The sequence below is a fragment of the Mastigoproctus giganteus genome, chromosome 9 (genome assembly GCF_048544385.1).
Source record: "Mastigoproctus giganteus isolate SK-2022 chromosome 9, ASM4854438v1, whole genome shotgun sequence".
In the NCBI taxonomy this organism is placed as follows: domain Eukaryota; kingdom Metazoa; phylum Arthropoda; class Arachnida; order Uropygi; family Thelyphonidae; genus Mastigoproctus; species Mastigoproctus giganteus.
The window spans coordinates 36,579,203-36,602,549 of NC_143583.1; the positions used below are offsets into that span (position 1 = coordinate 36,579,203).

The window sequence follows — 23,347 nt, forward strand, 5'->3', positions numbered from 1 at the left end:
AAACTTGGACATTAAACTTGATATCCCATCATCAATATCATTCATAAACACCGAAAACAACAACGGACCCAATACTGAACCCTGAGGAACTCCACTAATAACATTAGTCCACGTTGAGCAGTGTCCATTGATTACCACTCTGTAATCAATATACCCACCTATTTAACGATGACTGCCATCCATACCTGAAACCTCCAACAACCCTCACTCCAGGTCGCTACTTATTCTAATAGAAGTTGTGCAAGAATCACCTTCACCTCTGCCGCAGGCACAGGTGAACTATTAGTCCTTGTATACCCCCCCCAAGATATCAGTTTTCCGACCCACCTAACACTGCCTCGATAGCATCAGCAAATATTCTTGCACCCTTTCTATTTAAGTGTATCCCTTCCCTGTAGAAGCAGTCTCTCCTGTTAACAAGTACAGACCAGGCTGAAAAATATTCTATCCCTTGAGCCTTGCACAGTCTTTCCAGGGCCGATTTGATCGACAAGGCTCTCATCATATACTTCCTACTATTGTGTCTGGGGAGAATTGCAGACACTTTCAAATTCAACCCTAATTCATGGCTTTTTTTCAACAGTGACCTGTACTTGTTAAGTAATTCTGCCGGTCTCTTACTCTTAATATCATTAGTGCCAACTTGTACAACTATATCACGTTTTGTGCCCTTAAAAGATGATATCTGCTCTACAACGTCATCAACCTTTGCCCCTGGCAGACATACCCTGGTCCTGTTCCACCTATCCTTTTTACAAAGCATGTTCCCCTTTCCCTAACAATAGAGTCACCAGCAACTACTAGTTCCTGTGAGACCAGCGCATTCTTCCTTGGGGGTTGCCGCTGATGGCCAAGTGCAAGCTCTGGCGTTGATGTGGGCAGCTGAGAGCTTGATGGGCCCCTCAATTTAGATCCTTCAAAAGCATCCACCGTGTCCTTCACGCTCTCATATAGGCCCATAACAACGCTGAGTTGTCGCCTGATTTTGTTACACTCCTTGCATTGCACACACACACACACACACACACACACACACACACACACACACACACACACACACACACACACACACACACACACACACACACACACACACAAAGACATCCGCCATGGCAATATCATGTCCCATACCCGATTGCTCCACAAACATCATGCAAGCAGTGCATTTTAAAAGGCTGTGATTCAGAGGGCAACTGTCCCCCTCAGTTCTCCTCTGAGCCACAGAACTCCCATTATCTTGAGCCTTTTGCTTTTCTGCTCTGGTCTGAGTCATGATTTCGATTTAATTTCAATAAAATTTCAATTTCAGTACAAAATTATATCCCTATACTTGTATCCCAACACAGTTATAATGCTATATATATTTTTCAGTATCGAGTTTATCTACGAGTTCCGTTTATATAACTTCCATATCAAGTTATGTATTAATTAATTATGTTACATTTGTAATCTAAGTTGTTATATGTATTTAGTTAAAAGTACAATTTAATTCACAACGAAGTTTAACAAAATTAATAGATTTTACTGATTAATTGAGTTTGTAATTACTTTGTATTATATACTATACTATACTAACACTATCTAGTTCGGGATATAACATATCGTATAACAATGGCGGCAAGTTACGAATGGTAAATCTACGGACACTTAAGTATTAATTAACTTCCAAATCTCGCTGTCTCAATTCAGAATAAACTAACGATCCTGACTAGGTCAATAAAGCGGCTAAATATGGCTGAAAAACTTCTCGTTCAGCGGAGCTGCAACTTGTAACACATGGATTTTTTTTTTTTTTTTTTATGAGAACCCCAAACACGAGAGGTATTATAACCTATAGTACTTAGTACCGTGCTTGGGTTGGAGATTGAGAAGACGAAAGAAGATATTTGTTGACATTGGACTTGAACTTCTGTAGATTGTAATTTTCAGGAAATACGTATGAAGGAAGGTTGTTCCAGAAAACGGCAGTTGAATGAATAAATGAGGAAGATGAAAAGTTGGTTCTGTGGGTTTGAAGTTGGACAGTAAATGGATGTTGGCTGGTGGCGGCACGTGTTCGGACTGTTTTGAAGGAGAGAGCGGGAATTATAGAAGCCAATTCAGAAGAACAGTGCCCATGGAAGTATCTGTAGAAGAGGCATGCAGCAGAAACAGTGCGTCTATGAGACAGCGAGTGGAGAGACTCTGTTAGAGATGAATCATTAATTAACCTAACTGCCCTCTTCTGAATGGAATCAAGAAGCCTGAGAGAGGTTTAGGGGGCACCACCCCAGATGTGGGAACAATATTCCATGGCAGGGCGGATTTGCGATTTATACAGAGTGAGCAGCTGTTTGGGAGAAAAGTAACGCCGAGAGCGAAAGAGAAAACCAAGTTTTTTAGATGCAGAGGAAGCAATATTTGTAATGTGCTTGTGCCAAGAGAGATTAGAAGTCAGGGTAATCCCCAAAAGAGATATATCATTTTGCCTAGAAATCGGAGTGTCACTAAAGATAAGCATAGGAGCAGAAGAATCCTTTTTGCGAGATATAAGACAAGATTGAGTTTTAGAAGGGTTGAAATCAACTAAGTTGTCTTTGCCCCACTGGAGAATTACCTGAAGATCGGCATTTAAGGAATTGGCAGCAGATTTTCGAGAACTTGAAGCTGATTGAGCTGGACAAGGTTTCTCAAAATGGAAAGTTGAATGCAATGTGCTATCATCGGCAAAACTATGGATAGGATTTCCAGTCAATGGAAGGTCATTGATATACAAGAGGAAAAGAGTGGGGGAAAGAACTGAACCTTGGGGGACACCGGCATTAGTGGAGAAGTTAGAAGACAGAGAGCCATCTACCATCACCCTCAGTGAGAGATCAGAGAGAAAACTGGATAACCAATTACTAAAAACAGTTGGCAAACCATAAGATGGAAGCTTGTTTAGAAGACCTTTATGCCAAACACGATCAAAAGCCTTTGAGATGTCAAGAGCAACTACTTGTGTTTCACTGAACCTTTCCATTGAATTAGTCCATAAATGGGTAACATAAGCCAGAATATCACCAGTGGATCGACACTGATGGAATCCATACTGGCGATCGTTGATCAGACGGAAGGTTTCTAGGTAGTTTAAGAGTTGGCGGTTAATTGATTTCTCCATTACTTTAGAAAGAGTAGAAGTAATTGCAATGGGACGATAATTGGATGGGAGGGATTTGTCACCCTTTTTAATACCCTTTTTGATACCCTTACCGATACTTTTATGCAATTACAAGGTCAAAGAATAAATACACCAGATTAATCAGAAAATCACAGAATAATGCTATACTACTAAATTTAAATCAAAGTTTTAGAAAAACAATAATTTCAAATCAATAAATAAGAAAATCCACTTAGCAGCTTTGAACACGTCTAGCTCCCACTAGCCTCATTAGCAGACCTGTCACCGGAACATCAGTTCCATCAGTGTTTTTGACTCCCAGGTAGCAAGTACAGCTTGTCTGGCATATCTGAGAGAATGTCTGTGACAACCTCAAGGACCAAAACTTGGATCAGCATTGTGTTTCTCACTCCAAGACCCTATCTATTCTAGTCAGGACTTGGAATGCCACAAAATTTGATTCCATTGCTATAAATCTTGTGCTAAGATTAACGTTTAGCAAGAGAATAGGTTAGAGGCAAAGATGATTAAACAAAACATAGTTTATTAATTCTAGCATATAAAATCACATGTAAAATACCGATTATACAATGAGCTCTATTTCTTACCAAAAAGAATAAAATATTATACTATGTACATAAGGCTAATGATATATGTGTGCAGTTATATCAGTGTTCTTCATATGGTCTTCATTTGGCACTGCTCATCCTCTAAAAACCAATACTCATCTTTCAGTGTTCAAGTGTATAGGTGCATATGTATATGTACTGCACAGACTCAATATGTAACGGTCTAAGCTTAATGAATTACATTAATACAAATGAATTCACATGTGTCTAACACTCTAATTACTAAGGTGTTGTAAGAGTGATTCTACATTCTACGTCCCTTCTCGTAGGAAAGTGTCTCTCTGACACTTTCATTCATATTTAAGCTATTGTGTCATAAAGTTAGGGTGAGACTTACCAGAAAAATCTTTGCTTCATTCAGGAAAAAGAAGTCTTTCTCCAAGTCTCTTCTCTAAGTCTTAGTCTTCAATGATTCTTCTGATAGCTTACGTCTGAAAAGCTTTGGAGCCTGTGATCGGTCAGAAGACAAAGTAAGAAGTCTTCAGAAGTAGTCTTCTAAGATGTCTTCTAGTAGGTCAGAAGCAAAAGATTCTCTAGAAGTCTTTCAAGACAAGTCTGAAGTGAGAAGTTCCTAGCACAAGTTCCACCTCTTTGTCTCTGATCTGGATATATATATGTCCCCCCCCCCCTTTAGACTTCTACAATGCTGCTATTGGCTAAAATTCTAATTTCTTGGGGCAGTCAAATCCCAGGGACTAGTATTTTGGGGACAAAATACAGCAAAAATGAGCTTTATGATGAGAAAATGAACCTCACATCTGCATGGGGTGGAATTTCTAGACTTCTTAGCAGTAGTCACTGGATTGAAAGTCCGATTCCCAACAAAAGGAATCTCCAGACACAATCAACTCTGCAGTTATAAGGTTCAGATTTCACCTTAAAGTCTATTTCTTAATTGTCATTACTCTCTTTTCTCAGATGAAGATCATTTAATTTCTTTTTGTCTTATGAATATTATATCCATGATGTTCGTCAATATCCAATCGAGTAACAACCTCTTGCTGTGCATTGACCAGACTAATAAAGGCAGAATAGTATTGCAACTGCTGTCTTTACCTGGCGTGGCTCCAGCAAACATACGCTCAGGAAAAAAAGTGTATCGTTATGCGCAAGGTGAGTTTCACACTATAAGTATAGTATTGATAAAAAGTATAAGGTGACTTGGCCAAGCAATAGCCTTCAAAGGCAAATGTGGAATAAAAATTAAGACATTTTTACACAAACATCCCTGATGTATAAAATAAAATACTTTTACATCACATGTGAAATTGCTGTAGAAATTTCAACAAGTGATACTTGAGAAGTGTTAACTGCAACCTGCAACCAAGTGATTAAAATAAATAATTAAAGAAAGTAAAAAGTTGGAAACAACTAACAAGCAAGGGTTAGAATTTACTAAGGGTATGGCATGGTATCCTGCCAAGTTTGGCATAACTGCTGCCTGAAATAACACTAGGAGATCCCGCCCTACACCACCCATAAGTGAACAACGACACTTACTAAGAGAAAAATAACAAAAATAAAATTTTAGGGAACAATAGTGAAACACTAATATTATTACAATCAACATGATTCTGCATTGCAGTCTTAATCATAGAGCCCATAATTTTTCCTATCACAGATCCAAGCAACTAAAGACTTCCTTTGTGTATTGGGAGAGATATTTTACATGTTTTCTCTGGAACTTTACTAAAATCTAACAATGCCTAGCTTAATATGTAGGATGGTTTAGTGTCCACTTTAGCTGTTTATTTCAGTATAACAGGTATTTCTTACAAGTATCATTTTTAAACCTGGTAATTTCTCCTCCAGGGATTTCCACTTATTATGATTTCATTTAATATTGAATAATTGTTGGATGAACTAACAGTCTCTTGAAAAGTACATTCTTTTGTAAATTCTGTGGTAATGTTTCGCTTATGTTAATCAAAACGTAAAACAGAAGGTGAAATAACTTTGCAAAATAGATACACACTGAATGTACTGTAGAGGGTTTGATATGTCATAAGCTCATCTCCATTAAATATCAGTGAAGAATTGACGTCTCGTTAATCCAAATTTCAGAAACATTGCTATTTCATAAACCCATTGCCCTATTTATTCACTAATCAGCAATTAGAAATCATGAATATTATCAGATAATAAAGCTAAACTTAAATGGCTGTAAAGCTCTTGTGGTGATAATATAAATATTAATAAAGCTATTGTTTTTATAACTACTCTGTTTCTTACTGTACTCAAAACTTGTAAGAAAAAAAAATCTTAAAATAAATTTTTTAAATTTCTAAATTCTAATTATTAATAGTAGTAAATGTTATATTTAAATAGTGAAAATGGTACCACCTTCTCGACCAGATATTACCCGTCTTTCTGATAATTCAGTGATGGTAATGTGGAAAGTTCCTCATAATGATGGTCTTCCCATACATTTCTTCAAAGTACAGTACAAAGAGGTGGGCAAGAAAGGTGGTCAGTGGATGACCATTGATGAGGACATTGCAGCTCATATCCGTTCATTTTCTGTTACCAATCTGAAGACAGGTAAGCACTTCATAAAAATAAATACCGGAACAAAGGCTAGATGTTAAATATTATTATTGTGAAATTTTTTGTATTATATATGAAGATGGATTTATATAGTATCAGTATTGGCAAACTAATGCAAGGAAGCAGGTTTTTTTCAAACTTCCTACCTGCACAACCCTAAGTGGCAGTTCATTCCATCAGTTAATTTCTCTCACTGCTGGCAAATTTCTGCACATAATTCTGCAGTCATCCTTTGTGGATATGGGATTGAATCCATAAAGTTATCTGTAAAAACATTTAGGGTTATATTAGTAGCGACAAATGATGCAAGGAAGCTTATACAGCATCAGCCAAAAAAATAAGCTACCACATAAAATTCTATTCATCATTGTTAGAACAAACTTCCACAAGATTAAAATTTGTTCTAACGATCAGTTGTCCTTTGTGTGAAACCAAATTTCCACACATCTGTCCCCCAAACAGCCTTCCTCAATTTAAATTCATACCCCCTTGTGTGTTGTCTGAATAGTAGTAAAGGTGCCGTCAACTTGGATTGCTTTGCATACAATGATTGGAAGAAAGAGTAATATTTGATGTTCTATTATATTTAATATATCAAAAGCTACATATATACGGCAACCATTTGTCAAGTGCGTTACATTAGTTATAGAGTTAAATTTTTGTAAACTAGTGCAAACAAAAATAGTGCAAATGACATCCTTTCTTCGACTATAACTTACACTTAGGATAGCAAAAACTGCTAAGGGCTAAACTAGACAAAAATCGACAAGTGATTTATAGAGAAATCACATGACTACACTTTGGCACTATGATAATCCAGACAGTTTGGTTTTGATTTAGTTTTCTTAAATAAGCAAACTCTAGGGTGTCAGAAATAAATACAGAGCAAAAGTCATTAGCATTATAGAGGCATTTGATGCAAGAAAGCAAGCTTATGCAGCATCAGCCAAAAAAAAAAAAAAAAATAAAAAATAACCACTTCCACTTCACCCCTCTGTTCGTTCGAAATACCTGTCCAGCTGAGCCTTAAACTTATTTAGGGATGGAAGGAAGTCTGATGGAAGGAAGGGACGGAAGTCTGTTCCACCACACGCTGGCTAAAGGCAAATTTCCGCACGTCTATCCTACATCTGTCTTTCCTCAATTTGAATTTATGCCCTCTCAGGTGATTATTCTGAGCAAGAGGAAGAATCCCATCAACATTGAGCATGCTCAAACCATTCAAGGCTTTATACACCTCTATCAGATCACCTCACTGGCACCTAGTCTCCAGACACTGTAATTTGCAAAACTTAAGCCTTTCTTTGTAAGAGCACCCCTTTGTTCCATTCACTAATCTTGTTGCCCTTCTCTGTACTCATTCCAGCATCTCTACATCCTTCTTGAAATGAGGCCTCCAGACCTGTATACAGTACTCTAGGTGTGGCCTGACCATTGCCTTGTACAATGGAATAATCACCTCCTTATCCCTGCTGGAAAAATTCCTATATATCATTGACAATACACCATTAGATGCTCTTGCAGCCCGTCTGCACTGCTCAGAAAACTTCATATCTGCCTGCACAACCACCCCCAAGTCCCTTTCACTCTCTACCACTGTCAGTGTAGTACCACAGAGTTGATACGTTGCTCTGGGGTTGCTGTTTCCCATGTGTAGTACTTTACATTTGTCAATGTTAAACTTCATTTGCCACCTCTCAGCCCATCTGCTCAACCTTTCCAGATCCTGTTGCAGTAGCATAGTGTCAGTAGTGTCCTTGACAACCCTGCCAACCTTCGTATCGTCAGCAAACTTGGACATTAAGCTTGATATACCATCATCAATATCATTTATAAATACAGAAAACAATAATGGACCCAATACTGAGCCCTGAGGGACTCCACTAATAACATTAGTCCACGATGAGCAGTGTCCATTGATTACCACTCTCTCTTCTCCCCCTCAACCACCCCTTTATCCATAGCAGCAATTTGCCTCCAATGCCACACTGCTCCAATTTGTGCAGCAGTCTTCCATGTGCAACAGTATCAAAAGCCTTTCTAAGATCCAAGTATATAATATCAAAGCTATTCCCTGCATCCAGTTCTTTTGTGACTGCATCATAGTATCCAATCAAATTGGTCAGGCAAGACTTCCCCTTAACAAAACCATGCTGTGTCTGAACTATAACCGAAGTCTTGTCTAGATGATCCTGCAGTGCTTCTTTAACCAGTGCCTCCATTAATTTTCCAGGAACAGAAGTTAAACTAACAGGTCTATAATTACTTGTGTCGCCCTTTGATCCTCCTTTGTGAATTGGGGTCACATTTGCACATCTCCAGTCCATGGGTACTTCCCCTGAGTCCAAGGCAGCTCTCATAATTATGGTTTAGGGTTTGCTTACTTCCTTTGTTGTTTGTTTATTTGGTTTTTAGGAGCATTAGCAACTAATGCCATATTGCTCCGGGATATGCGGTGGTCATTCCCTGACCTTTCCGCATCCTCCGTATTTGGTGGTGACGGGCTCGAACCCCGGTCTAATCAAGAAGCGTGTGCTCCTTCCCACCTGGCTACGGAGGCGCCTTTACTTCCTTTGCTACCTCCTTTAATATAACTGGATAGATCCCATCCACCCCAGGTGCCTTTCTTGTATTTATCTTCAACAATTTCTCCTCCACTTTACTCTCAGTTATTACAAGATTCTCTAGCTTACTGCCAAAGTTGAATACACCTCTGGCATTCCCCTCGCTGAATAACTCCTCATGTGTGAATGTCGATGCAAAATATTCATTTAGTTTGTTAGCCAACTGAGCAGGATCATCAACAGTTGACCCATCGATATCAAGTGGACCAATCTGATTCATCCCCTTCCTTCTAGAATTTACATAAGTAAAGAACTGTTTCCTGTTTTTCTTTGCATCCCTTGCCAAAGATTTCTCGTAATCTGCCTTCGCCTGCCTAACCTCCTTTGTAACTTGGTTACAGATCAACTTGTATCTATCATAGGCTTCTGTGTCACGTGTTAATTTGTATGTATCCCATGCATTTTTTGCGATGTGGCTCATTAGTTCATCTGACATCCACTTAGGCCTAAACCTTGAACAATATTTCTTAGTTGGTATGTAATGCCTAGTAGCTTCCAAGATAAGTTCTTTGAATGCTTCCCATTTTGCATTTGCTGTTGGTAACATCATCAGTTGGTCCCACTGTATAGAATTTAACTACTGTCTCAGTCCATCGTAGTCGCCTTTACGAAAGCAATAACCCTTCCCTTTACCTCTAATGGTAGTTACCTCTTTGAGTAAATCCCACTTCAGCACACTGTGATCACTGCCACCTAGTGGTTCATTTACCTGCAGATTCTTAATGCATGAAGAATCACTACTGATAATCAAATCAAGAGTATTACTCCCTCTAGTTGCCTCTCGAACATGTTGATGTAGAAAACAATCATCGAATAAATCCACAAAAGCCTTGCTAATGTGTGAGTGACCAGCCCCCAAATTCCAGTCAATATCTGGGAAATTAAATCCCCCATTATAAGACTCTCTGATTTACTGGCCCACTCTATTTCCCTGTACAGTTTCTTATTATACTCATCAGAGTCATTAGGCCTATAGCACACTCCTACTCTCAATTTTGATCTCCCAATGCTTATGTCACACCAAACTGACTCAACACTGCACTGTCCAGCAATGTCGACTGGCTTCACTTCCTTGGATTTTATGTATTTCTTAACTAATAGCAAAAGCCCTCCTCCCTTCCTATCCTATCTATCCTTTCTGTAGACATTGTACTCCCCAAATTCCAGTTCTGCATTCCTTATATCTGTGTGACACCACGTCTCTGAAATCCCCACAATATTTGCCTTTGATGTTTTGAGCAATACCTCAAATTCGTCAAATTTATTTACTAAACTCCCGGCATTGGTGTACACGCAAGTATACATGCACCTGTTCTTTTTCTTAGCTACCCTAACACAACCCATGTGTTTACTTGTACCCCAGTGATTCCCAGCAGTCTCTGAAATATCCTGCATCTTATTTTCCAGGCTGCGGCTCATTCCAATAGAAGCAGTGCAAGAATCACTTTCACCTCTGCCAGTGGCTACTGTTAATCTATTAGTTCTTGTATCCCCCCAATCTAGCAGTTTTCCGACCCACCTAACACTGCCTCGATAGCATCAGCAAGCATTCTTGCACCCTTTCTATTTAAGTGTATCCCATCCCTGTAGAAGCAGTCTCTCCTATTAACAAGTACAGACCAGGCTGAAAAAAATTCTACCCCTTGAGCCTTGCACAGTCTTTCCAGGGCCGAATTGATCGACAGGGCTCTCATCATATACTACCTCCTATCGTGTCTGGGCAGAATTGCAGACACTTTCAAATTCAACCCTAATTCACGGCTTTTTTTCAACAGTGACCTGTACTTGTTAAGTAATTCCGCCAGTGTCCTACTCTTAATATCATTAGTGCCAACGTGTGCAACTATATCACCTTTTTTGCTGTTGTTGTTGTTTTTGTTTTTAGGAGCATTAGCAACTAAGGCCATATTGCTCCGGGAAATGCAGTGGTCATTCCCTGACCTTTCCTCATCCTCCGTATTTGGTGGTGACGGGCTCGAACCCCGCTCTAATCAAGAAGCGTGTGCTGTGTACTACTGCTCCTTCCCACCTGGCTACGGAGGCGCCGACCTTTTTTGCCCTTAAAATCAGTCAGTAGGACTGAATTAATGGCCACCAAGAGAAAAAATTATACAGTTGAAGAAGTTAAAGATTATCGAAAGAGTTAAGAGTGGTGAAACAAAATGCAGTATATTTTGTGAGTGGGGAATTCCAAAAGAAATGATCCATGGTAGAATGAAAGAGGAAGAAAGAAAGAAAATGTATTCATTTGTAAATTCTGTAGAAGATGAAGTAGGCTTCCAAAGAAAGAGAACACTAGATTTTGTGAAAACAGTGGTGTAGACCAGTGCTTGTACAAGTGGTTTCTAGAGACATGTTTAAAGTGACATGTTTAAAGTGACAAGTGATATGTTTAAAGAAAGCTTCTGAAAGATGGCTTTGGAGATGGAAGATTCACCATGGAATATCCCATGTTAGACTTGTAGGCTAATCTGCATTTGGTGACATTGCAGTCACAGAAGTGTTTCCTGAATTTCTGTATAATGTGATTCAAGATGGTGAATTCACAGATGAACAGTTGTACAACTGTGACAAAATAGTGCTATACAGTAATACCCCGAAGTTACGCGATAGGTGGGTCCGACGAAAATCGCGTAAGTCGAATTCGCGTAAGTCGGGGTACAACTTTGCATATAAATACATATAAATTTTGCTTAATTGGGACCAAGGACTAACAAAAAGACTAGTTTAGAAGAAAAATATTAATAAAATTGCAGTTCTTTATACATATTAATACAAAATATGTATTAAAAAAACAAATGACTTACGTAAAAAAGTTATTTCGATGTCGATGGCTTCATAAAATCTAACAAATTCGTCTGACGACACAGCGCGTTCTTTTTTTCACGCAGAATTTCTTCGTTGCAAGCTAATAATTTTTTTATTCCTTGCTTTGTAGCTATAATGCGTTCTTCGTTGGAGTCTATGTTTTCTAAAATTTTTAAGCCCTTTACAATTGAGCCCTTTTCAATTTTCAACCTGTCAAGTTTGCAATTGTCATGTGCTTTTCGCCGTTGCTTCATTTAGGCCTGTAGCACGTGCAATATCACATGGTCTTTCATTTCGCTCAAAGCGTTTCACAATTTCATATTTTTTCTCTATCGACAGAGGTGGACTGGCCATAAGCCCTACCGGGGAAACCCCGGTGGGCCAGTGTGATTTTGGCCATAAACCATAGTATGAGGCCACTATAAATTTTCCCGGGTAAGAATTTTTGACCCATTCCGCCTCTGTTTATCGATAATTGCTTTTCTTTTTCTCTCTGAATCTGCAGTGTCTTCACCAGGATGCTTCCTTTTCACACCTTTTAAGCATTTTACTCATTTTTAGGGAATAAAGCACAATTACAAAACGAGGAGGCACGCTTGATACGCATAAACAAAGCTGCGCGCGTGTAGCAACTGAATAAACAACACCATAAAGGCAGAGATACACTATTAACACCTCACATTTCTAGGGGTTACTACCATAAAACAATAAAAATCCAGTTGCGTTTCTGCTAGTGAACTCGATCTAATTGCAGTTGCGATTATACCGATAGCTGGAATTGTGTTGGTTTTTACGTTATTACGGTGAAATGTGTCATAAAAGCAGCAAAGTTGAATTTTGTTCATCTTTCGCTCTCATTCTCCGCCGTCGCACCGCATATCGATAACATATGAAAAACGACCTTGAAGATAGTGGGCGGCCAAACGAAAAAAATCAAGAACCGCGTAACTCCGAGTTCGCGTAAGTCGGGGTAGCGTAAGTCGGGGTATTACTGTACTATAAACTTCTCTCTGATAAGTCACTGGTTATTAAAAAGGCACCCAACAAGGTAGGCATGAAAACTAACAAAGAGAGAATTACTCGTGCAAACAAGACTGGAAATCACAAGTTAAAGCCATTGTGCATCATAAAAGTCAACGTCCCCAGTGTTTTAAGTATGTCAATGTGAAATCTTTACCTGTGATTTATAAAAGTACTCCAACGTTTGGATGATGAGTGATATTTTTGCTTCATGGTTTGAAAGTGGGTTTACACCATTGGTGAGGCGCCTCTTGCTTTCCATAAAACTTGTAGAAAAGGCTCTGTTACTGTTGAATCTAGCCCATCATGCTGAATCTGCCTGGCTCATCCTTTGGCCAATTTCCTGAAATCGAAAGATGGCAATATCAGAGCCACGTTTCTGCCAAGGAACACAACTGCACTAATTCAGCCCACAGATCGCAATATTTTTCGAGCCTTCAAAGCTTACTATCATGGCAAGCTACTTACTGGTGTTGTGAACTCAGAAATTCAAGTTCTAGAATTTTTGAAAAAATTAACACTAAGAAGAGACATTGTATACAGTATTAGATTAGCATGGTAGAAAGTAAGATTAACAGCAGTTGAAAACTACTGGAAAAAATGTATTGGAAAAGGTGAGATTACTAATAATAATCTTGAATTAGCAGCATTTTCAGAATGAATGAGAAACAAAAGCTGCTTGTAACATTTAGTAGCAATCTTGGAGCAAATGACCTGGCTGCTTGGCTTGGGGTGGATGCAAAAGCTCCAGTTGTGCATTACCTGAGTGAGGAAGAAATCTCAACCTCTGTGAACAGTGGGAAGACAATTGACAAACAGATGACTAGTGACAGGAGTGACTTAGAAGGTAATGTGGATGACTTATGTAAGGAAAACACAGAAATTAACAACTGCGTGAAAACATTAATGAATTGATGGCATGGTTAGAATGTCAGAGTGATAGAGAACATCCTTATTTATTGCATCTTACCACTATTAAGAATTATGTACTGAAAACATGCTGTAATCAGTTCTGGCAAACTAAATTACACAACTATTTCAGAACAGGCATGCAAATGTAAATCCCTAACAGCATTGTGTATTACTAGAATTTAAAGGAAATTATACAACCTTTAATACTTCGTCTTTTAGTCTGTATTTTCATAAAACATTAGTAAATAAAGTATTTATGTACTAAGTGAAGTGTATTTATATTAAAAAAAATTGGGGGGAAAATGGTAATATTTTTTCAGCTGTAATGTGCTTTGCTTATAACACAGGTATTAAAGTTGTCACCTGGCCTGTGTTATATTAAGATTGTACTGTATATATATATATATATATATATATATATATATATATATATAACAATATTTTATAGTTAATTATTATACCAACTAGATAAATTGGAAAAGTATTAGGGGTGAAAACTATAATCATTAGCTCAAAGTGCCAAATTTAAATAACCCAAGTTGGACTTTACAGATAGGGTGCCTCCGTAGCCAGGTGGGCAGGAGCAGCAGTGCATGGCACACGCTTCTTGATTATACCGGTGTTTGAGCCTGTGCCCACCAAATATGGAGGGCACAGGGAAAAGGTCAGGGAATGATCACTGCATATCCCCGGTCTAATCAAGAAGCGTGTGCTACTGCTCCTTCCCACCTGGCTACGGAGGCGCCGACCTTTTTTGCCCTTAAAATCAGTCAGTAGGACTGAATTAATGGCCACCAAGAGAAAAAATTATACAGTTGGCCTTAGTTGCTAATGTTCCAAATAACAATTTACAGATAGCTTCTGCTAATTATTGATGGGATATATTGAGTGAAGTTAGCCCTTGTTAATGTTCCATTCAATATAACCATATATCTATAATTAGCTATATTATCATTTTACTTTTACTATTTCATGTCATTTTATTTTATTATGTGTTTATTTATAGGGTACAACAATAAAGTCCAACTTGGGTTATTTAAATTTGGCACTTTGAGCTAATGATTATAGTTTTCATCCCTAATACTTTTGTCCAATTTATCTAGTTGGCATATAATTAACTAAAATATTGTTATATACAGACAGATGTAATGTACAATCATAAATTTGATGGCATTAATCTGTTCTGCAACTCTTTCCCTTTCTTTTTCTATTTATTATATTCTTTTACATAACTTCATATTTATTTATATATATATATAAGTTGTAGTTGTATTAATATATTGAATCCTTTAATGCTGCTTTGCACTTTTAGGTGCGTCTGTCATACCTATTTATTAAATTTGCATTCAGTGAAACCATTTATTCAACTGTATACCTTTTTTCATATGTAACTCTTTAAACATTTCCTTTATAGAGTTACATTGAATACCCATTTATATATATATAAAAGCATGTAAGTGTAAATAAATCAGAAAAAAAGGTTGTTTAGATGGAGGTGAGAATTACACAAAGTGTCAGGTACTATAAGGATAGTAGAAAAAAGAAGTAATATAGATATGAAAAAGGCAAAAGAATGTTAATATCCTAAAAGTTATGATGAATTAAGAAAATTATGGGCTGAATTTGCAAACCCAATTTGGAGGTGAAGGAACTGTAAAGTAAAATGTAAAATCAAATAAAATAAAAAGTGTGGTGGAGTTGTCATCACATATGGGTGGGCAAATTTAGTTATAGGTTGAATAAAGGGAAGACAAAAATGCAAAGTCTATTGTCAACATGTATCATCAATATTTGATTATACGTGTATCAACATTTACATCTGCATTGCTAGCAAGTCCATACATGAGTGCAGACATGCACCTCGTGTATGGACTTGCTAGATGGAATGCAGCTAAGGATGCTTGCTAATGGACTTGTTAAATGCAATGCAGCTAAGATATCTGTATGCTGAAAACTTTCCTAATTGGCATGTGCCAAATAAGAAGACCTTTTTAGAGAATAGATGAACACCTTGCAGAAATTGAATGAATTTCAGTTAGTGGTGGACCCAGCAGCAACAGAACAACAAATCTGACAGACACCTGGAACTTTTGAGCAGGCGGGGGGGGGGGGGGGTCTATAATCAGGCATTTGCAAGCTTATGTTCAGGTGCACGGTGATCATTTTGAGAATTTCCTCTAAATGTAAGCAGAGAGTTGCTGGAAGACAAAAATGACATCAACTCGGAAACAAAGCATAATCAGACCTATGTTTACATGAATTTTTTTTATTGTTTTTAGGTTCTAAAGGCATCCCTGAAGTGAGTCCCACAAGTTATGATACACCCTGTATATATGGAATTACTTATACTATTTTAGCCACTTATGTGTTTTTTATGGCCAGGACATTTTAATCTAATTGAAGCCACCTACTATCTGATGTAGGTGGCTTCAATTAGATTAAAATGATGAGGGACAAGACTATCTGATGAGGGACAAGTGTCCTAAAACAGGCTGTAATAGTAGTGCCTCATCTTTTAAGTTTTCTCGAAATTTAACATGACTATAAGACCAGTCTACCATTTATGGGAGACTAACCCTTATGGTGATGTCATTTGTTTAAAAGTAGTGCAATACCCAAGCAACTTGTGGTACAGAAATTTGCTGGATTTTTTTTGAGTACTAAGACCATTTGCAATATTCACTGCAGTTTAAAATCTGCTAGCTAAAAGAACACTTAAGGGGGCAAAATAGTTTTATGTTTATTAAGTTTGCAAACTGGATTTAAATTAAATTAAATATATGAAGTTTACCAACTTGTTACGTAATTATAGTTAACCTAATAAAATTTAGATGTATACAGAAAAGAGTGAGCCAACTTTATTTGGAATTGTAATATAAAAAATAAAAAAAAATTAAAGTATTATTTTATATTTTACATGCATTAATCTACAAATTCTGAATTCACATATATGAAATGAAATGTATTAAAAGAGCTACAAGTGGTTACCCATAGTAATAGATATGGAAATTAAGTGTTTTGAGCAATATCTTTTGTAATGAAAATAAATTTTTAAATAAATTCTAATATAGATGGTTGAATTTTTTTTTTTTTTCTGTATTGCAGTAAATCATTAAAAAGAATGTATAATGAGTATTAAAACTTTACCCAAAAAGCATTAAGTGGTGACTACTTGGTTAACTTGCTAATATTTATTTTGCCATGTAATTTTAACAGGTGCCAAATATCGCTTTAGGATTGCTGCTGTATATTCAAACAGTGATCATACAGTAGGGCCTATTTCTGATAAATTCACACTACACAAAGATCCACCTACAAAGAAACCAGTGCAAGGGCCATCTATTATACATGCTGAAGCTGTGAGTCCTTCTGCTATTACTTTAGACTGGAAGGTTAGTTAAAAATATTTCTTTGCTAAATTTCTTGAAATGATCCACATCCTCTTTGAAATAAAAAAAATAATAATAAATAAATAAATAAAAATAAATTGGTAGCAGGTCATTTATAACCTGCTACCAATTAATAAAATACCCAGAAGTATTGCATACTTCTGGGTATTTTATTACTTTACATTTTACTTTAGTCATAGCTTTTCCAAAAAAGAAAAAAAAGAAGAAGGGTAAACCATCAAATCCTCTTTTTGTGAATGTCTAAGGGTTGATTGGTATTCAATAGCTAGATTATATAGACTTCTTCTAGTTTATTTCAATTTGTGGAGTTAATATTAGGCCTTCCGGTTTGTCTTTCAAACAGCTAAGCCTGTAATTTCTCGATCCTGCTGGGCACATTCAATGAAGAATTTATTAGGAACATCACTTCTCCATATGGAAATCTAAATTTGCTGCATTTCATTATTATATACCTTTTACTATGTATATATAAGCTATCAGTACGCATGACTAGCAGTCACAACACATTTTTTATAGTAAAATGGATGAATATGAAATGACAGTAGGGCTCAGAAAATGAGTGTTAGTATTCTGTAATAGCGGTATTGAGGGTATAGCAAGAATGCCTTTTAGCTAAAAAGAAATAAAAAAAAAAAACTGAGTGGAAACAGTTAGTTGACAACTAAGAGGTTGTATGAATTGTGTAAGCACACGGATGTACTGATATGGCCCAATCACCACATCAGTAAAACTGTGAACTATAAAATAATTATTCCAAAATTGGGATAATTATTTTATTGTTTGATGTAGGCTACAGTAGCACAACTACCATGTATGTATAACAGAAAGAAATGTCTGCATTAAATTGAGTTAACTCAATTAAATGAACTTCTCATTTCAGTTGTATTATGCAGATGGAAGGATCATAGTATGGAGAAAACAACGTGAAGCCCAACAAGGACCCAACAAGCTTGATCAAACTTTTTTCGCAACTGCTAATGGAATTAGCAGTTGTCACAAAATATGCCACTGTTAAAAGTGTTAAATAGATATAACTTATGTAGCATCAGCCAAAAAAAAAACAAAAAAAAAACAACACTTCCATTTCACCCCTCCATTTGTTCGAAATACCTGTCCAGCTGAGCCTTAAATTTATTTAGGCTATCAACTTCCACAACAAGGGATGGAAGTCTGTTCCACCAACCAACCGCCCGCTGACTAAAGACCAATTTCTGCACGTCTATCCTACATCTGTCTGTCCTCAATTTGAATTTATGCCCTCTCAGGTGATTATTCTGAGCAAGAGGAAGAATCCCATTGGCATTGAGCATGCTCAAACCATTCAAGGCTTTATACACCTCTATCAGATCACCTCACCGGTGCCTAGTCTCCAGACACTGTAATTTGCAAAACCTAAGCCTTTCTTCATAAGAGCAACCCTTTGTTTCATTCACTAATCTTGTTGCCCTTGTCTGTACTCGTTCCAACAGCTCTACATCCTTCTTGAAATGAGGCCTCCAGACCTGTATACAGTACTCAAGGTGTGGCCTGACCATTGCCTTATACAAGGGAATAATCACCTCCTTATCCATGCTAGAAAAATTCCTGTATATCATTGACAAAACACCACGAGCTACTCTTGCAGCCCGTCTGCACTGCTCAGAGAACTTTATATCTGCCTGCACAATTACCCCCAGGTCCTTTTCATTCTCTACCACTGTCAGTGTAGTACCACAGAGTTGATATGTTGCTCTGAGGTTGCTGTTTCCCATATGTAGTACTTTACATTTGTCAATGTTAAACTTCATTTGCCACCTCTCAGCCCATCTGCTCAATTGACAGATGTTCTTGGTTATTTCATGAGCAGGTTTTGTTCACAAGTGCTAATGGAATTTTCTATTATAGAATGTCACAGACCAGTGATAAACTTCCATAATACATGCTGACACCAAATTAATTATGTACGTTAAATATTTAAATAAATATAGGCAATTCAAGCTAGAACATTTTTAGTTGAATGTCTGTATAACAATAACAGTGAATACTACTGCAACAGAAGTCAATAAAAGTAAATAATGTATTTCATAAAATGGTAAACCATTTTTGGTAATACAGTGAAACTTCCCTTTAACAGACAGCCAATGGGGAACGAAAATGTGTCCGTTAGAGAGAAGTGTCCGCTAACAAGAAGTCTGAGAGAAAAAAAAAAAAAAGAAAGAAAGAAAAATCGTTAACCGTTTCTAATGTAAAATTAAATTAAAATATATACAGATTTTGAACAATATTTTTGTAAATAATATACAATTACATACACAAGAGATAAAGAAAAATCGTTAAACATTTAATGTAAAATTAAATTAAATTATGTACAGATTTTGCACAATATTTTTGTAAATAATATACATACAATTGTGCTATGCATATTATGACTTTATCTTAAGAAAAATACATACAGCAATCACTTATTTTCTTCTGCACCTTCTCCCGGCTGATAATTTTGTTTTCAACATTTGTTTGGAGTGAAGAAACCATCGAAAGTCCTTCAATATCTTCTTAAGCGGCAAAAAACATTTTTAAACGATTGATTTGTATGAGCACTTCTATTTTCATCGGTGGTTCGTCGTTAATATGTTCTTCGACAGAATGACCTCCTTCCATTTCTTCATCCTCATGAGGAACTTCTTGAAAAATATCGATAATAATGTCATTGGTATCTAGAGCACCATCTTCTGTAGTGAGGTTCGAGTCTATATCTTTGTAGCCAGGGTCACTTGTAGCTGAAGTGTCGTACATTATCAATAGATGTTGAAGTTCTTGTTCTTGGTGCTCCACATTGCTGTTCACAACTTCAATTTTTGCGTTTGAGAAGCCAGACTTTACAAAACAGTTCACGACAGTTTGTTTTCTAATTGTGTTTACTGAAGAGGAAATCCATTGAATCGCATCTAGGATTCTGATTTTCTTTGCAAGGTCATTCGCATGTTACATCGTTCATGTTTGCAATGAGATGTCTTAAAACACGTTTTCTGTAGTGAAGTTTAAAATTTTTTATTATTCCTTGATCCAAGGGCTGACACTCTGCAGATGTGTTTGGTGGCAGAAAAACGATTTGAATGCTGGACAATTCAATGTGCGGGTGAGATGCAGCATTATCCATGAAAAGAATAATTTTTCTGTTTTGACGAATCATGTTTTGGTTAAAGTCGCTCGTGATATCTCGTGTCATCCACGCTTTTTTATTAGACTTCAAGTCAACATTCAAAAGATTCAACTTTATGCCCTTGAAACAATGAGGATTTTGTTGTTTTCCTATAACAAGAGGTTGTTCAAAGTCTCCCAGCATATTTGTACACAATAGTACAGTCAAGTGTTCCTTAGAAATTTTTCCGCCCTGGCACTTTTCGTTTTTTGGACTCAGAAAGAGCTTTAAAAAACAACCCTGTTTCATCACAGTTGTAAATATCCTTAGCTTCAAAATCACAACATAAATCTTCCAATTTGACAGTCCACTCTGTTACAACCCCAGTATCAACAGATCTACCGTCACCACTTACGGTTTTCCAAGAAATTTTATGCCGAGTTTTGAACTTGTCTAGCCATCCCACAGAAGCTTTGAACTCATTTACTCCCATAGATTTCGCAACCTCCAAAGCCTTTTCCCTAATAATAGGCCCATTAATGGGAATTTTTTTTAGCACGTTCGCGACAGAACCACTCATACATAACATTGTCAATTTGAAGTCCAACAGTTTTCGGGAATGATTTTTGAACCTGATCGTTTCCGTGCTGCCGAAATTATTTGAGCAGTTCATTTTTTTTTCTTTAGGATGTCGCTTACCTGCGTCTTCCCGATTTTGAATTTTGCAGCGAGATTGCGAACACTATTTTTTTGCTGATCATACGCATTAATGAGTTCGACTTTATCTTTTAAAGTTAAATGTTTACAAGAAGACATTGTGCACTTCACACGACACTGAACAAAACTGAAAACTGAAACTGAAAAGACAAAAGGCCGACCATATCCCCCCCCCCCCGCACACACCGAATTCATCAGAAGTTTTACACTTGCCTTAAAATTCTTGAAAAAGGGTTTAGAACCGCGACGTAAACCTTGATAAAATTCAGAGAATCGGAAATAGAAAATAAACACACGATTGAGGCAATACGTGGAAGAAAAGTTCCTAGAAAAAGGGCCGTGAGCTCTCCCGCAGTCCGTTATGGGGAGATCAAATTAAGTGCTAATCTAAACAAAACAGTGCAGATTGCCTGTCCGTGTCAGTTACAGAAAATGTCCGCTAGACAGAAGCTGCAAACACGTTAAAACCAATAGAGGTGCGTTGGGGAATTTGAAAATGTCCGTTGTAGAGAGATGTCCATTAACGAGAGGTGTCCGTTAGGAGAAGTTTCACTGTATAGGTTTTATTTCTGTATTGCTGTTATAAAAATAATTGATCATTAAAAATTAATTGAAATTGTTGAAAGGAGTTTTAGAATAAATAATTTCTGAATTATAAAGTTTGATTTTTTTTTTTTTTGCCAATTTACAAAATTGAAACTCTTTAATCATTGATAAAAATTCTTATGTAAGTGATATATAATGGACCTTAGAAACATACATGCCATGGGTTTGCACATTGAGAGACTGATCTCTTATGTTCCACACAAACAGTGCTATGTTCATTGTTAGCTGTTGTGCTGGAATATTGCTGTAAAAAAGCAGTGCCAGTGTAGTTATAAATTCCTTTGGTCATGGTGGCTATACTGAATATAAAAATAAATTTATTATAATACATAAATTTAAGTATAATAAATTAATTATAGTTATTTTGAATATAATGAGGGTGTGAATGAGAGAGAGAAAGAGCTGATCTCTTAAATGCAACGTTAAGTTGTTTTTTTTTTTTTTTAATATGAATATTCTTATTTAATAATAATACAGTTTATTTATTTTTCAGTATTCAGATATTGATTCAGTACTTGTAGAAGGATTCTTCATCTATTATCGTGCCACTCACAGTGCTGGTGATTATACAAAAGTTACAGTTCTGGGCTCTAATACTCGATCCCACATTATTTCTCACTTGTTACCTGATACAGCCTATGATGTTAAGATGCAATGTTTCAATATTGCTGGCACTTCAGAATTCTCAAACATCCACACCTGCAAGACTTTACGTAAGTATATATATTTTTTATTAATTGTAAGCATTATTTTGCATTGTACTTGAATTAAATGGCCTCTGTTGCAGCCCATATCAGATGATACATCACTGTCTGCCACTCATTTGGAGAGAGAGAGAGAGAGAGAGAGAGAGAGAGAGAGAGAGAGAGAGAGAGAGAGAGAGAGAATCTGGGTTCAATTCTTGTCAGTGACTCAAAAAAAAAAAAAAAAAATACTGGAGGAATTTTTAAGGTCCTTTTCGTTCAAGGCGTATAATTAGCTGATTTCAGGTGGAGGGTATGCCACCCCATATGAATTAGTCCAGGTTTTTCAACATGCAAATGAGCCACAAAGACACACTTCTACAAATACAGTAGATATAAACTAGTCGTAATCACGTCACAAAGGAGGTTAGGCAAGCGAAGGCAGATTACGAGAAATCTTTGGTGAAGGATGCAAAGAAACGCAGTAAGGACTTCTTTACTTGACACTTGACTTTATTTCTTTACAGGAGAGATTCTCTGGGGTACACTTGAATAGAAGGGTGCAAAAATATTTCCTGATACTATAGAGGCAGTGATAGGTCGGAAAACTGCTAGCTTGGGGCGATATACAAACTAATAGTTTAACTAAAGCTGCAGGCAGAGGGAAAGTGATTCTTACATTGTTACTGTTGGTATATGCAACAGCCTGGAAAGTAAGGTATTTCAAGCTCTGCTGTGGGCTATCATGTAACAAATGAATTAGGGTAACTAAGAGTAAGAACACGTGCACATATACTTGCATGTACACTAATGCTAGGTGCATTGTAAATAAATTTGATGAATTTGAAGTACTCATTAAGTCATTGAATGCAGGTGTAGGAATAGCAGAGACATGGTGTCACTCAGAAATAAGTGATGCTGAATTTGAATATGGGGAGTACAATATATACAGAAAAGAAGACAGGACAGGAGAGGTGGAGGGGTTATGCTTGTAGTTAAGAAGAATATTAAATCTAAGGCAGTGCATCCATTTGACTTGTGTGATGAGTGCAATATTGAGTCAGTCTGGCGCAATATAACTACTGGTAAAACAAAATGGAGAGTAGGAGTGTGTTATAGGCCTAATGACTGTGA

General features: G+C 36.9%; 1 protein-coding gene across 4 annotated transcripts in view; it reads left to right on the forward strand.

Annotated features, from left to right (window-relative positions):
- LOC150080147 (interference hedgehog-like) overlaps positions 1–23,347 on the forward strand; it is a 186,311-nt gene that overhangs the window by 141,752 nt on the left and 21,212 nt on the right. For all 4 annotated transcript variants that reach the window (XM_090381915.1, XM_090381916.1, XM_090381913.1 and 1 more), the window contains 3 exons: positions 6,097–6,309; positions 16,896–17,071; positions 22,024–22,243. In XM_090381915.1, the coding sequence (XP_090238041.1) occupies positions 6,097–6,309; positions 16,896–17,071; positions 22,024–22,243 (609 nt within the window). The remainder of the gene's footprint in view (positions 1–6,096; positions 6,310–16,895; positions 17,072–22,023; positions 22,244–23,347) is intronic.